We start from the raw sequence: 16,026 nt of genomic DNA, 5'->3' as shown, positions 1-16,026 counted from the left end.
CACAAACTAACAGGTAGGCTAAACACTGCAGTGTTTATTGATTTCTTTTTCTGTTCTGTTTGCAAAATACTGGATCCGGTGGATGAATACCACAGCGTACAAAGTGTTCGTAGAAAATTCCTGTAAATTCCAGAAAAAGGAAATTGATTTGTTCTGAGATTAACCTGCTAACGTTACTTCTTTGCCAATCCCTCAGGTAATCGGAAATTACTTGTTAACATTACACGGGCGTTTTGTTTGGTCTCCCCCTCTTTCTGGCCACACACAGCTACCGTACGGTAGCATTTATTAGTATGTAACTTAATGTTGGTCAAATATTTGCATGGCAATTCATCTAGCTCTTAGCCGCTTGTTTACCGTTTGTCTGCACGCACTATTCAACCGTTGTACTTGAGTTTGTTGCGTGTCATCGTCTTGACAATGGTGCGCGAACCTCCATTGGGAAAAAATCACAGTTTATATTTCTTTCGTTTTCCGCAAAAGTGGATCAGAAGACTCATACACATGAAGACATCTGATAAAACATTAAGAACTTCTGGTAAATTCGGCGTACATATATTTTACAAACGTTTACTCTTCGTTGCGAAATGACTTCTGACGCATCCCTGAAATCCATTAGTAGGCTATCTGGTGGTTTTAAGAGCGACGTTTTCTTGGGTTAGCGGTAACATTCAAGGCTTCACTTCACTTCTTGAATTAACAGTTCCGTAGCTATACCTACTTTATTTTTCTGTATTATTAAGTAATAGGAATATTTCATTAGTTATATTTTCCCCATTCACATTACCCATGGGGTTGCAATCCTTTCTTTTTGCTGAGTCATTCCATCAGTAGCTTACACAAACATGTAGCCTCACAGTGGTCGCACACTTAATTGGCATAGTCAGGTACTATGTAATCACTCTGAGATTATGAAAAGGCCACCTGTTTATGTTGACCTCAATTTCACAGTGCTGCAAAGAGGTCTGCAACAGGTTATCCATCAGTTATCCTGGGAATATCTACATAGGAATACTTAATATGCTACAATACAATTAATTAATTATTCAACTAATGTAAACGAATTAGTGTTTGTCAAACACTTCTTTGATAATCAATTGTCGTTTTATCAATTAAAACAAATGTTTGCCTGTTACAGCTTATCAAATGTGGGGTTTTCTTCCTTTTCTCATTTCAGGTTATCAGAAAGCACTGAATTGTTTCTTTGTGTGTGTGTGTGTTCCAGGTGAAAGGATGGACACCCAGAGCCAGGTTGTGGACAGGTTGCGTTTAGCGTTTCGTTCAGGCATCACAATACCAGAGCAGTTTCGTCGAACTCAGCTGACCAAGCTTATGTCTATGATCAAAGATAATGAGGAACTGATTGTAAATGCACTGCACAAAGACCTTGCAAAGGTACAAGACTGCTCACGTGTTATACAGTGTGTATACATACACACACACACTACTTCCTCAACACATAATTATGCAACCAAACAAGATATGCACCGATTGTGAAATTCTGGGCCGCTACTGATGTTTAAAATATCAATTTGGCCAATAGCCAATGTTGTTGTATATTTTGTTTTTGATGTATTCCCACTTTTGTGTCAGGGAAACAAAGAAATCTTCGTTACAAAAATATAACTGAACTGTTTTAAAGTCATTCAGCCCTTCTTTACACTATCTTTGACTGAGCATAAATTCAATCATACAAATTTATGAAATAGCCTTTTTAATATAATCTTTCACATGAAAAGATTCATTTTTTTTTTTATAACTGCTACATTTTGTACAAATATTAACTACTTTTCTAACTGACTATTATCTAATTTGTACACTTTTAGGTACAAGAAAAACACACACACACACGGTGCCTATGGTTGCATGCACACATGCAGGGTATTTGAAACACAGTATATCATTTGTTTGTCTGCTACAATTCAGTAAGCATTAACTTCCCTTTCTTATTGCTGTCCTCGCACATCAGCCAAAATTTGAGGCCATCATGTCCGAGGTCGACATAGTGATCAATGACCTGCACTACGCCCTCGCTAACTTCACAAGGTGGATGCAGCCAGAATATGTCAGCAAAAACCTGGTAGGCTTAACAATGATTTATTAATACTGCGTGTTGCACATGTTTTTATATACATTATAGGGCTCAACAATTATTTTTACTATTGATTATCATAATTTGTTATATTTTTAGAATTATTCAGTCAGTGTAGAAATTTTAAACTTTAATGACAAGTGTCCATCCTAAGATAGCAGAGCTCAAAGGGATGTTTTTAAAGTATTTTGTGTGACCAATAGAGCAAAAATTCCTTATTATGCAACTGTTTTCACAGGCTGAATAGTACTCCTCATGACGAGTAAACTGTACTTCATGTTTAAAATTGATGGAGGGCCTTTAAGTTGCTCTTTGAAGTTTTGAATAAAAGCTAACCTTGACATTTAACAAGATGGAGCAAGCAAATGTTTTGTATTTTTACCTTTTGGCAGTTGCTCATTTTCAGCTAAGAATGTATTTTTGTGTATATATTGTATTTTCAAAACACTTGCATTACTGTAGACTTTATTTTTGATATTCATCAATTTTCAGGCCACAAAGCTAGATAACTGCTTTGTACGGAGGGAACCATTAGGAGTTGTGTTAATCATTGGGGCGTGGAACTACCCCCTGCAACTCCTTATCTTACCTATGGTTGGAGCCATTGCTGCAGGTATCATCCACACCCATATCACCAGAATATACAGTATACTAACTTAAAACTGCACTACCCATAATTTTTTATATTACAATAAATTAAATATCAGTGTGTCATGTTAAAGGGGTCACTCTAGTAAGGAACCTACAGAGAATAATTACCAACTCTGCTGTATCCTTCAGCTTCGTGGAGCTTTTAAGCCTCATTTAGCTCTTTGTTTTGGTTTTCCAGCCTGCAAACCTGGTTCTCATCAACCTTGTTTTCAGCTGCAGCAGGCAGCTTTTTTTCAGCAAAAGCTCTGATAAATCCACTGTACACTACCTGCTCAGCACCAAACATCAGACAGACAAAGTTAGAGACTAGATGATGAAGACCAAAACAGTGCTAAAAAAAGAGTGAAGATCGTTGTAAGACGGTGTAGTCCCTCATTCGTCCAGGAGTGTTCTATCGTAATTTCAGTCGTAGTCATCTGGACACTGTTTTCAAATCAGAATAATCAAGTCATTTCAATTGTGAAAAAATGGGACGGGAACTCAGAAATTTAAGCTACTCTGTGCAATAAAGCCCTTAGGAAGGAATCTGCCTGAGTAGGTTCAGTAGAGTTTCACCTGAAACTGATCAATAGTTTCAAGATAGCCCAGTAATCATGTAATTACTGTTTTCTTTAAACTGGCAACACTTTAAGACATTAGTTGAAAGGACAAGTTACCCACAAAAACAGAGCAATGTAGTCTACTCCATTCAGTGCAGTGAGGAAACTGCAAAAACTATTTTGTACGAAACCAAACAGCCACTTTCAAAAGACTTTATCAGCACAGACGACTGTGAACTCAGGATTACAGACGCATATTTGCATCTATGCTACAAACAGTTTTGAAAACTGCTTGAAGATTCTAAGTGAGTGGAGTTGGTTTGAGAGTCAACCAACCATTTTGGCAAAAAGAGAACCTCTCAGCTGAAAGGTGGTATTTCAATCTCCCATGATTCTTTGTAATCAACATTCACACAATCACATGCTAATCATTTAACTGATGGTTTTGCTTCCAGAAACAATAGCATTTTTGATATCACTGGGCAAGTTCTCAATTGGATTAAGGTCTGGAGATTGGGCTGAAACTACTCCATAACATTACTCATTGTTTCCTGAGGTTTGGAACCAAGAGCTTAAATTTCTAGCCCGTTTTTTCACAATTGAGTGTGTTTTGGGTCATTGTCTTGTTGAAACAACCATTTCACAGTGCATGTCCTCTTCAGCATCAGGTGGACAGAAACAAGACTCTTCAGTATTTTGACATATTTTAACTGATCCATGATCCCTGGTATGTGTAAATAGGCCCAACACCATAGTAGGAGAGAAACATGCCCATATCATGATGCTTGCACCTCCATGCTTCACTGTCTTCACTGTGTACTGTGGCTTGAATTCAGAGTTTGGGGTCGTCTCACAAACTGCCTGTGGCCCTTTGGACCACAAAAAGAACTATTTTGCTCTCATCAGTCCACAAAATGTTCCTCCATTTCTCTTTAGGCCAGTTGATGTGTTCTTTGGCAAATTGTAACCTCTTCTGCACATGCCTTTTTTTAACAGAGGGACTTTGTGGGGATTCTTGAAAATAGATTAGCTTCACACAGACGTCTTCTAACTGTCACAGTACTTACAGGTAACTCCAGACTGTCTTTGATCATCCTGGAGGTGATCATTGGCTGAGCCTTTGCCATTCTGGTTATTCTTCTATCCATTTTGATGGTTGTCTTCCGTTTTCTTCCACGTCTCTCTGGTTTTGCTCTCCATTTTAAGGCATTGGAGATCATTTTAGCTGAACAGCCTATCATTTTTGCACCTCTTTATAGGTTTTCCCCTCTCCAATCAACTTTTTAATCAAAGTACGCTGTTCTTCTGAACAATGTCTTGAACGACCCATTTTCCTCAGCTTTCAAATGCATGTTCAACAAGTGTTGGCTTCATCCTTAAATAGGGGCCACCTGATTCACACCTGTTTCTTCACAAAATTGATGACCTCAGTGATTGAATGCCACACTGCTATTTTTTTGAACACACCCCTTTCAACTAATTCAACTAATACCCCAATTGCACAGCCTTAAGAGCGTGCATATCATGAATGCTGGGTCTCATTTGTTTTCTGAGAATCTACTGAACCTACTGGTAACTTGTTTGCCACGTAGCAATAAAAAATATACTAAAAACCTTGATTATTCTGGTTAGTCACATTGTACTGCTATTATTTTGAACAATACTGTACATTCATCAGGTGGACAGAATATACACGTTTTAGTGTGCATATTCTGGTTGTGTAAATAGGCACTTATTTGCTAATATGTTAGCCAGAGCAACTTCCACTGCCAAGTGGCCAAAAAATCATTAATAAATGCAGCTTTAAACCTGCAATAACTGATTTTTGGACACTTGGGGGCAGTGGAAAGAAATTTAGGTTGATATGGCGAACTTGTTAGCAAACGGTTTTACACATCACACATCTTGATTATCACAAAGAAGTGTTTGACACACAGCTGACATAGCAATATTAGCATTCATTTGGAGTTGTTTCTGGCCGCCTCATGAATGTAAGTTCAATATTCACTCTCTTTTAGCTCTGTTTTTGGTCTTCACTAACTCCTGAGGAACATATCTGGCTTTTAGCTGCTAAATGCTCCACTACGTTCACCAGATAGTCGCAACTTTGTCTGGCTGCTGTTTGGTGCTGGGAAGGCAGTATACAGTGGCTTTTTAGAGCTTTTTCAATAAAAACAGCTGCCTGCTGCGGTGAGAGTGAACTAGAACAGTAAAGTTGTGGGCGGTAAAATCAAAATGCAGCTAAAACGCTCTGTAAAGCTGAGGGGAACTGCAGAGTTGGTGATAATTCTCAATGGGATCATCACTACGAGCGACCCCTCTTCACATACAGTTATGTGATCCATTGTTAAAATAAAAAAATTTTTGGTGCACCTTCAAGTGCCACAAAATTTGTTGAGTTGTTGTTGTTGTTGTTATTATATTATTATTATTTATTATGTTTTGGGTTTTTTGCTGTCTCAGCAGCTACATTTGATACATTTGGTGCAGTATAGTGGCATCTAACTCCAATTCAGCATATTCAGGCTGTCTTTACAAAATCTTAGCATTCTTAGTAAATGCGGCCTTCATCAAATAGGCTAAGGTTACATTAACTAGCTACATTTTGGCTTAAAACAGCATTGAAATACCATAGAAACGTGTGCAAACGTAAGTTTTATCAGGTCAATCACTGCTGTCTTTACTGACTGGATGATGTTGGTGTCTTCGACTAGGAAACTGTGTGGTCATCAAGCCTTCAGAGGTTAGCGCCGCCACAGACACTCTGATAGCAGAGCTCATCCCCAAATATTTGTCTCAGGTAAAACAACTTTTGAGGGTTTTTTTCCCCCAAGATATTTTAATTGTCTTTTTCCTGTTTTTGTTTCTTGTTAAATCTACACATTCATTTACAATCCAAAGTTCTTGGTAATATTTGTGAGCAATCAAAGAAAGCTTGAAACTTGACCTGTGATGAAAACATGGTGTATATTCAGAAACTAGCCAAGAACACTCATACAGTCAATACTGAACCATTCAGTCATTTGTTGAAAATTCATAAGCGTTTTATATCATTTGTCTGTAGTGCCACTGGGTTTGGAACTAAGTGAGGTTATTGTTAGACACAAAAGATTTTCATCCATTTGTTCGTGGAACAGACCTGTAAATGTAGACTATATGAAAACAGGCTTAAAAAAAAATCAACAGTGGACATGGAACAGTGGGGAAAAGTTATTTTACTATGACAAAGTTTCTTTCTCTGTAAAATGTTCCTTACACGTGGGCTATCTATCCATCTATCTATACAGTCATAAAGTATAAAATAATGTATGTACAGTGGGTACGGAAAGTATTCAGACCCCTAAAAATTTTTCATTCTTTGTTTTATTGCAGCCATTTGCTAAAATCAAAAAAGTTCATTTTATTTCTCATTAATGTACACTTAGCACCTCATCTTGACAGAAATTTAGAAATTTATGCAAATTTATAAAAAAATAAACTGAAATATCACATGGTCATAAGTATTCGTACCCTTTGCTGTGACACTCATATTTAACTCACATGCTGTACATTTCTTCTGATCCTCCTGGAGATGGTTCTACTCCTTCATTGGAGTCCAGCTGTGTTTAATTAAACTGATTGGACTTGATTAGGAAAGGCACACACCTGTCTATATAAGACCTTACAGCTCACAGTGCATGTCAGAGCAAATGAGAATCATGAGGTCGAAGGAACTGCCCAAGGAGCTCAGAGACAGAATTGTGGCAAGGCACAGTTCTGGCCAAGGTTACAAAAGAATTTCTGCAGCACTCAAGGTTCCTAAGAGCACATTGGCCTCCATAATCCTTAAATGGAAGAAGTTTGGGACGACCAGAACTCTTCCTAGACCTGGCCGTCCAGCCAAACTGCAATTGTGGGAGAAGAGCCTTGGTGAGAGAGGTTAAAAAGAACCCAAAGATCACTGTGGCTGAGCTCCAGAGATGCAGTAGGGAGATGGGAGAAAGTTCCAGAAAGTCAACTATCACTGCAGCCCTCCACCAGTCGGGGCTTTATGGCAGAGTGGCCCGACGGAAGCCTCTCCTCAGTGCAAGACATATGAAAGCCTGCATAGTTTGCCAAAAAACACATGAAGGACTCCCAGACTATGAGAAACAAGATCCTCTGGTCTGATGAGACCAAGATTGAACTTTTTGGCGTTTAATTCTAAGCGGTATGTGTGGAGAAAACCAGGCACTGCTCATCACCTGCCCAATACAATCCCAACAGTGAAACATGGTGGTGGCAGCATCATGCTATGGGGGTGTTTTTCAGCTGCAGGGACACGACGACTGGTTCCAATTGAAGGAAAGATGAATGCGGCCAAGTACAGAGATATCCTGGAAGAAAACCTCTTCCAGAGTGCTCAGGACCTCAGATTGGGCTGAAGGTTCACCTTCCAACAAGACCATGACCCTAAGAGTGGCTTCGGAACAACTCTGTGACCATTCTTGACTGGCCTAGCCAGAGCCCTGACCTAAACCCAATTGAGCATCTCTGGAGAGACCTGAAAATGGCTGTCCACCAACGTTCACCACCCGACCTGACGGAACTGGAAAGGATCTGCAAGGAAGAATGGCAAAACTTGTTGCATCATTCCCAAGAAGACTCATGGCTGTACTAGCTCAAAAGGGTGCTTCTGCTCAATACTGAGCAAAGGGTCTGAATAAAAGGGTCTAATGACCATGTGATGTTTCAGTTTTTCTTTTTTAATAAATTTGCATAAATTTCTACATTTGTTTTTTTCTGTCAAGATGGGGTGCTCAGTGTACACTATTGAGAAATAAAATTAACTTTTTTGCCATTTTAGCAAATGGCTGCAATGAAACAAAGAGTGAAAAATGTTTAGGGGTCTGAATACTTTCCGTACCCACTGTATATGTGATACGCTAGAGCTTGGCACAGTGAATCTGACACTTGCAGTAAGATGGGACTCTCATTGTGGCAGGACTGTTATGCAGTTGTTCGTGGTGGAGCAGAAGAGACCATGGCACTTCTGCAGAATCGCTTTGACCACATCTTCTACACGGGTAAAAGCCTCCGGGATGGATCACATCACTGCATGTCACAGTATTTCAATTGTAGACATGTGTATATTGCCCTTTACACAGGTTGCTAGACCAAAATATCAGGAAAACAAATTAATGCTATGATCCAAAGCATCACTCTATTGCTATTAACAGATTAAGGGGTCAACAAAGGTTGGAAATGTTTAGAAAGATGTATAACAACAGTACGGTGTAGTCCCTCATTCGTCCAGGAGTGTTCTATCGTAGAAAAGGTTTCAGTCGTAGTCATCTGGACACTGTTTTCAGAATCGAGACGGTTCGGGTCCCATCCCAAGTTGATTTAAAAATTGAAACTTTTGTGGGACATACTAAAACGTAGTGTAACAGACAGTTATAACTACATAAAAAAAAAAAAAAAAAAAAAAACAAGATACAAAATATTGTTAGCTAATATTACTAACATTAGACTCTATAAGCTACTGGTCACTACTACTACTGGGCCAACTAAGGCTGTAACAGCAAAATTGGAGTGTGTTGAATTGAGTGGGGGTGTGTTTTATTGCTTTTCATCTGTAAAAGAGACTGTTTGTTTGTTTGTTTTTAAAGTTACATAGTCTCGCTTTAAACTGGGTGTGTAAATTTCCCCCTGCACTGAATTAACATTAATTTCAATCTGGAAAGTGATGTAAAGCGCTCTGCTTTTGATTTGTTTGTTAAGCAAAGGATCAAAATAAACTTTTATTCAAATCATTTGTGCAATTGAAACCAGTCAACTGGCAATATTAACTCTTCAAATACTCAGTTTACAGTAATGTCAAGCTAGCAACCTGATAATAAAGTAATCATCTTTTTGGTCCAGTAGCAGGACTAAAGGATGCTGATGTTGGTCAGTCTATCATCCGTCCAACACTTTGATCCATAACAAGATATTTTGAGTACTACCAGCCAGATTGTCATAAAATGTATAAACCACGTTCATGCTCACCAGAGGATGAATCCTTTGCACTTTAGACACTGACTTCAGCTCCATCTTTTAGGTTCTCCAGACTGTGGCACGCAAAATCCTGCAGGCAGCCTCAGTCCACCTGACCCCAGTGACCTTGGAGCTGGGTGGCAAGTGTCCGTGCTTCATATTCGGAAAGGTGGATGTCTCAGCTGCTGCTCACCGCTTGGTGTGGGCCAAGTTTTTTAACGTCGGCCAGAGCTGCGTGGCTCCGGACTATGTGCTGTGCTCACCGGCCACCCGGGACGCCCTGCTGCCTGCGCTTCGCGAGACCCTGGAGGCTTTCTACGGCAAGGAGCCTCAGAACTGTCCTGACCTGTCCCGCATCGTGTCAACCCGACAATGGACGCGACTGATGGAACTGCTAGGGAGGTCCAGTGGCAAGATTGTTGTGGGAGGAGAGAGCAACCAGGCGGACAAGTACATAGGTGGGTTAAGAAGCAGGAGTGTGCAGTATAGTGGCATCTAAACTAGTGTGTCAGTGTTTGGTGCTATTTAGAGAACACAAAATTAATAATGTTTTGTGGAAAAAGTAGTAGTGGTAATCGTAGAAAAGGTTAGAGAAGCCAGAAGGTTAGAGAAGCCATTTTTGTGAAAAAAGAAAACCCCTCTTTAAACAGAAATGGTGGTCTGAGATTCAACTTGCCAACCGTTTACCACAGTGTATTAACACCATGGTCAAGCCAATCATATGCTAATCAGGTACTTAACAGTGATGAGGGAGGTGCAGCCAGAGAACAATAGGCTTGATTACTGGGCCATCATGGAAACAAAAGAAGGTCAGTTTCAGGTGAAACTAGGCAGGGTAAACAGCAGACACTCAGGAAGACTCCTCCCAGAGGGCAGGGCCTAAGCAACATAGAGTAGCTTAAATTTCTGAGTTCTCAGACCATTTTCACAATTGAGAATGACTTCCGGATGGGAGCCGAAACATCTTGATTCTGAAAACAGTGTCCAGATGACTACGACCGAAACCTTTTATATGATGGAACACTCCTGGACGAATGAGGGACTACACCGTCTAGTAGTGGTAATGTATTTTGGTTGAACAAAAGAGCATCAGCAATGCTTTGCACCAAATGAGCCCAAGTCATAAACTTCAAAAACTGTAAAATGCATATTGTTATGAACATTTTTAAAAGAAAAAGCAAAGTACAAGGTTTGGTATTATGTACCTCTCACCACACTTTGTCTTACTTTAGTAAATGGTGTCCCAGAGCTGAACGTCTGATAAAGATGAGCATGTAGTAAAGCTCATGTCGCAGAGGGGATGTTGCCGTGTCATTAAACGTCTGACTAGCTTTGCTGCAGTTTAGAATGGGTTCAGCTAAACCTAACCTGAACTTGATTTAGCTGAATTTCAGCTAAACTGGATGTATGATGAAGTTACCTTTTTGATAAGGTGTGCCCCACACAGATGATTCAGAGGAACGCCACGTAATAATGCTGTATGTAAATTTTTTCTTGGAATGGGATGAAAGGTAGCATGGACAAGGGTGAGAACAAAACATAACACCTGTATTAAAGCGAATCTATGTAACTTTTGTTGAACACCAGCCACTGTGTTATAGGATAATGGTAAATGCTATGATAGTGTAACCGTAGCACAAGTACAGAAGAGTCATAAAGTCAGAGAACTGACTCAGTAATGTCATTTATATAGCAATGTCTATCTAGAAGAGTCATAAAGTCAGAGTTTTTTTAAGATGAAAATTGTGTTATTTCTTCTTTCAAACGTTACATAGTCAGACTTTAAGGCTCGGAAGGCCTGAGGAAAACGGGCAACCATTTATTCTCAAAAAATAAGGGGAAAAAACATGTAGGAAAAACACAAATTACCGTATTGTTAAAATTTTGCACTAGAGCACCAGCATCTCAGACAAAAACAAATGGCCGCTATGGCTCACCAGATTTCATTGAGAAAAACAGTAATTTTACCTCGCAGAGCATCATAAAACACACTGCATTAAACTGGACAGAAACAAAATAAAACTCACAAAAACAGTCTTTGTTAGTCTTTCCACTGTTCCAACAATCACCAACTGTGGTTTGGTTGAAAAAAAATCCTTTGTTCACCGCATTAGATGAGAAAAGAACCAGCCGTTAGATTGCCTCAAAAGCCAACATTTTCACAGACTCACATGTACGCGCGGCTGGACCGACTACCAAAACAAAAAACTCGAAGCTCGGATGACAACACGTAATGAGGGAGTGTGACGTCATTCTCTGCTCAGGGCGCCATTACTCCACTATATCGTCTCATAGCAAATAGTTGTTTGCTGCTATATTAACGTTTGAAATCTTGTATACAGAACCTTTTTAAATATCAGGTGTTTATTATTTTGTCCATCCCGTTTATATTACATAATTTAGAATACTAATCTATACATTTTAATAAATCTATGATTATTTTTTCTGTGACCTATAACCTCAGGTGAGTTCACAGATGTCTCACCTGCCTACATTACTGACAAACTGACGTCATGTCCTCATTGCAGGTACTGGACTGGTTCATGGTTGCTATAACTAACTTCTTTAGTTTGTCAGATAATCAGTAACCCTCTTTCTGGGTTGAAAAAGAGGGCAGACACCTTTTCAGTGTAATTACAGTAGTTTCTCACTTTATAGTGTTCCTTCATAAGATCATGCATTGTGAAAGAGTTGAACAGTTTTCTAAAAATGATCTGGGCTGTGCAAATCTGCATTTAAACTGAACTCTATGACCTTAAACCTCACGTAAACCATGTTGTAGCAGGTTTAAGTTGAACTTCAGACACAAAGTTCTCTGATAATTTCTTATCCTAGATATTTGATATATAGATATTTTATCATACAGCTTGATAACATTTCATTGTTTTAGAAAGAAAAATGTTCTGTATCATCCACATAGTGGCTCTAATGTCATGATACACATTATAATGTGTTCTATCAATGTGCTCTGCTCAGCTCCCACAGTGGTGGTGGATGTGGCTGAAGATGATGCTCTAATGGAGGAGGAGATTTTTGGCCCCATCCTACCCATCCTCACTGTAGAGTCTCTGGAAAAAGGCATTGACTTCATCAACCGCAAAGAGAAGCCACTGGCCCTCTATGTTTTCTCTGACGAATCCTCTGTAAGAACACTGCAACCTCCCACATCATAGCTCTATACAGTTTGTCTAATATTTTACAAAACATTGTCCTTCCTTTTTTGAAGGTGGTAAACACAGTGCTTGAAAAGACTAGCAGTGGAGGATTCTGCTCTAATGACGGGATCATCCACATGACCCTGCCAACCCTGCCCTTTGGAGGTGTAGGTAGGTGTGAATCTGGTCTAAAGCTTCTCCTACTTATGTGATTATAGAGACACCCATTTTCCAAAGTTTCCTCCCAGCTGGTGAGTTCAAATTTTGGGATTTAGGTGCACTGTTGGGGGCTATCACAAAATCAGGTTTTGTATCTCTAAGTCCTGGTTATTCCATTATTATAAACTGAGAAAAAAATTGCTATACCAGATTAATGACTATATCTCAAAAAACAACCTTCTGTATAAATGTTAATAAGGCTTCAGAAAAGCCCACTCCATAGATGCATGCATAATGTTCCTGAGTTACCGTATTAGACTACAAGTGGATGAATGAACATTATGTGGAATAGTATGGGTGCACATACAGACAGCATTTAACACCGGGGGTTAAATACCATTGAATGTGGAAATCCACAGGGTAGTGTTCAGATTCACTTTTCTTTTTATTGTAAATTAATGATTTGAAGACAGCTTGCTCTAGTGATGTTTTTAAATGCCAATGACTGTGCTTAACCAGTATCTCATAAAGACAAAACAATAGTCAAGCAGTCTCTTTGCAAGGCTCTTCAGACTGAGTATTTGGCTATCTGACAATAGGTTATCCCTCCACTTTGGAAAGACAGAAGCTATACTTTTTAGATCTAAACGGAAATTTAACACCACTTTTTACACTGGACAAAAAAACGTTAACATCTGGCCTTTATCTTCAGTGTGAAAGGATACACTCGGCATTCACTCCCAGGTCAAATGACTCTGCAGTAGACACGGGTATTTATCAACTCCGGCTCGAATTGGCAGTGAGGTAAACATGAAATGCAAACATTTGCCCCTTTTCCAGTGCGATTCTTTCATCTGTTTATTACTGCGGATGTCTATAAATGTCTCATCCATATATTTATGTAGTAGTACCATGCTAGGCTAACAGTGCGTCATTTGTGACTTTATATCTGTGCTGTGACATCTTTCAGAGCACACAAACACCGTAAACACACCTGTCACCTGCCCAGTACAGTGCTGTTAACCAGAAACACCACGGCTACACCTTATTTTTATATAGTCTATATGGGCTACATGCTGCTCCATGCTGCTTTCTACTGTTTACTAAACCTGTTTTCCAGTCCGTTTGTGACGTCGAACGGGACACCCAAAAACACACAAAAAAGGTAAGGTACTGGCAATGTGAAAGGAGTTAGCAGTCACTGGATTTACCTGAGGGGGGTTCCACCTAAAAAAATTTTAAATGATAATTATGTAATGGTAGTGGTAATATTAATAAAGTAATAATAATAGGAATGATAGGCATAGGAATAATAATGACAATGATAGTAACAAAACCAATAACAACAACTGTAGTAGCAGTTGTCGTGCAGGAACACGGGGGCAGCAGGTGGGCCACAACCAAAGATCTAGTCTATCCAGCTCCGGAGGTAGAAATACCTGCTGAAAGCGACGGAAGGAAAGAAACGAGAAAGCACACAACTAGGGGAGTGGGAAGATGTCGAGTTAGTAACATGCAGTAATGGGATAAAAATGCATACAGATGGAGAGGGAGAGAAGGAGACAGGAAAGAGGTGCATTGTGGGAAGTCTACCGGCAGTCTAGGCCGGAAGAAGATAAATCGGTTCTGGCTGAGGGCAGGATGTGATGAATTTTTTTTTCTCTAATAGTTAAAATTTTATCATTAAAGAAGCTCATGAAGTCGTTACGACTGACTGATGGAAATATTATGTAATTACTCATTTAAGCCCTGTCACAGACAGGGTCCTGCTTGGGCAGAACAAGACAAAAGTCAGTATAGGAGCAGTAAAAAGCCAGAGGATTTGCCAGTACATGGTGACCACCAGTTGCTAAATTTAAAATAAACTTTGTTATATTAAAGCGAATATGGGGGATTAAAAGGCTAAGTGACCTAAAGCCCATACTCCCATTAAATAAATAAGCCTTAAATTAAAGGCATGTGAAACAGAGCCAGACCAGTTCTCCACCTTTTTTTCAAAATTATTTTTTCATTTATATTGACATTATAATCCTGTGATACTGAGTGAATAAAATCCCATAGAACGTAATAAGCCCTTGTGTGAACTCTGTCAGTTTATTCTGACAGAGTTCACAAAAGCATATAGAGACAGGGTTCTCCAAGAATGACACCACGCTGCCCCCGAGAGGTAAGCTCAAGCACAGTCCACACTACGGCAGCACCACTGATTTGCCTCACAACAGGGAATTGCCAAGGGCGGCGTGCCTTTGGGAGTCTCTCTCTGCAACCTCCACATCAGGCCAGTGGGTAGAATCACATAAGAGGGCCCTTCTCCGCCCTTCCTGTGTCCACAAGCCTCAGGGCTCATACTTTGCCTCAAGTCAGGGAAAGGCCAGTGAGCGAGGGCGTAGGAGCCCGCGATAGCAAACGGACACCTGACAGAGAAACTAGCTGCATCTTTCCCTGAGGGGTAAGGGCCTGCTAGCATAATCCATTGATCTTTGAGTGCGACAGGCAGCAGATTAATGAACGTGCCGTTGCTGCCGGAAAAGTCTCAGTTTTTGTTTTTACGCTTCTGAGAGCAGCCGGTTTAAAAAGAAGGTAGATTCTTCTTCCTGCCACGTAACACAAATCATCTAATACAAAACGTTCAGGTTTTGTAACACACACATGTTGAGTCTGGATTTCAGTAATGTTATTGGCTAACAGATGAGAAGTGGGTTAACTTTATGTTGCTTTCATATAAAATGATTCAAAACTGTATTGAACTACTGAACTGTATTGCGTTTTTTGGATGAAAACGCATTTTTATTCTGCTGTAGTTGAATGGAATAATCTTACTTCAAAGCTAAGTTCAGTCTTCAGAGTGGCCTTGAAAAAATGGTTTCTAAGTTATTTATAGTCTGATTTAGATTATTTAGAGAGACTGGAACATGTAAGTTTTGCCACTCCGCCATTGTATGCATGTTGACTAATGTTATGGTTTTTACCACTCCCTCCAGGAGCCAGTGGTTGGGGCAATTACCATGGCCGCTGGAGCTTTGAGACATTCAGCCACCAGCGGGCCTGCATGCTGCGTGGCTGGGCTTTGGAGAGACTCAACGGCCTGCGCTACCCACCTTACGGAGAAGATAAACTGAGCTGGCTGCGCTGGACCACCTCGTCAAGAGCAGCTGCTCACTCATGTGATAACAGGCAGGGGGAATGTACAGTGTGTGTGTTGTGTGTGAAGATAGTTGAACTTTTTATACTTTTATGCATTAATGCGTGAATGTTGGGAGAAATTGATGTGAAAAAAATCATTAAAAAAAAAAACTGTTGCTTGTTTGCGTGCTTGTGTATATTAACATACTTCATGCTAGTGCACTGTTGCATGCAAGTTGATCTCCCAAAACAGACCTCTATGTAATAATCTTGCTGTCACTAATTATAATTTTGATTATAACTCATTTGA

General features: G+C 39.7%; 1 protein-coding gene across 2 annotated transcripts; it reads left to right on the top strand.

Annotated features, from left to right (window-relative positions):
- Nucleotides 1-334: 334 nt before the first annotated feature.
- On the top strand, nt 335-16,021 carry aldh3b1 (aldehyde dehydrogenase 3 family, member B1). Of its 2 annotated transcripts, XM_044182082.1 has the most exons (10): nt 335-538; nt 1,226-1,395; nt 1,970-2,080; nt 2,585-2,705; nt 5,997-6,082; nt 8,246-8,331; nt 9,349-9,737; nt 12,256-12,422; nt 12,506-12,605; nt 15,575-16,021. In XM_044182082.1, the coding sequence occupies exons 1-10, from the start codon at nt 421-423 to the stop codon at nt 15,841-15,843; spliced, it is 1,617 nt and encodes a 538-aa protein (XP_044038017.1). In that variant the 5' UTR covers nt 335-420; the 3' UTR covers nt 15,844-16,021. The 2 variants fall into 2 exon arrangements, with proteins under 2 accessions (XP_044038017.1, XP_044038015.1); XM_044182080.1 differs by lacking the exons at nt 335-538; nt 1,226-1,395; nt 1,970-2,080 and having other exon boundaries at nt 2,649-2,705; nt 8,246-8,327; nt 9,344-9,737.
- The last annotated feature ends 5 nt before the right edge of the window (nt 16,022-16,026 follow it).

Source organism: Siniperca chuatsi, linkage group LG21, assembly GCF_020085105.1.
Source record: "Siniperca chuatsi isolate FFG_IHB_CAS linkage group LG21, ASM2008510v1, whole genome shotgun sequence".
Taxonomy (NCBI): domain Eukaryota; kingdom Metazoa; phylum Chordata; class Actinopteri; order Centrarchiformes; family Sinipercidae; genus Siniperca; species Siniperca chuatsi.
This window is presented reverse-complemented; position numbering and strand designations above follow the sequence as displayed.

What these genes read in the sequence shown, in the direction of transcription:
- aldh3b1 (XM_044182082.1), top strand. Translation starts at nt 421, where the DNA reads ATGGTGCGCGAACCTCCATTGGGAAAAAATCACAGTTTATATTTCTTT. An exon ending in TCCCCAAATATTTGTCTCAG is followed by an intron (nt 6,083 to 8,245) that starts GTAAAACAACTT and finishes TCATTGTGGCAG; the next exon opens with GACTGTTATGCAGTTGTTCG. An exon ending in CCTGCCCTTTGGAGGTGTAG is followed by an intron (nt 12,606 to 15,574) that starts GTAGGTGTGAAT and finishes CACTCCCTCCAG; the next exon opens with GAGCCAGTGGTTGGGGCAAT.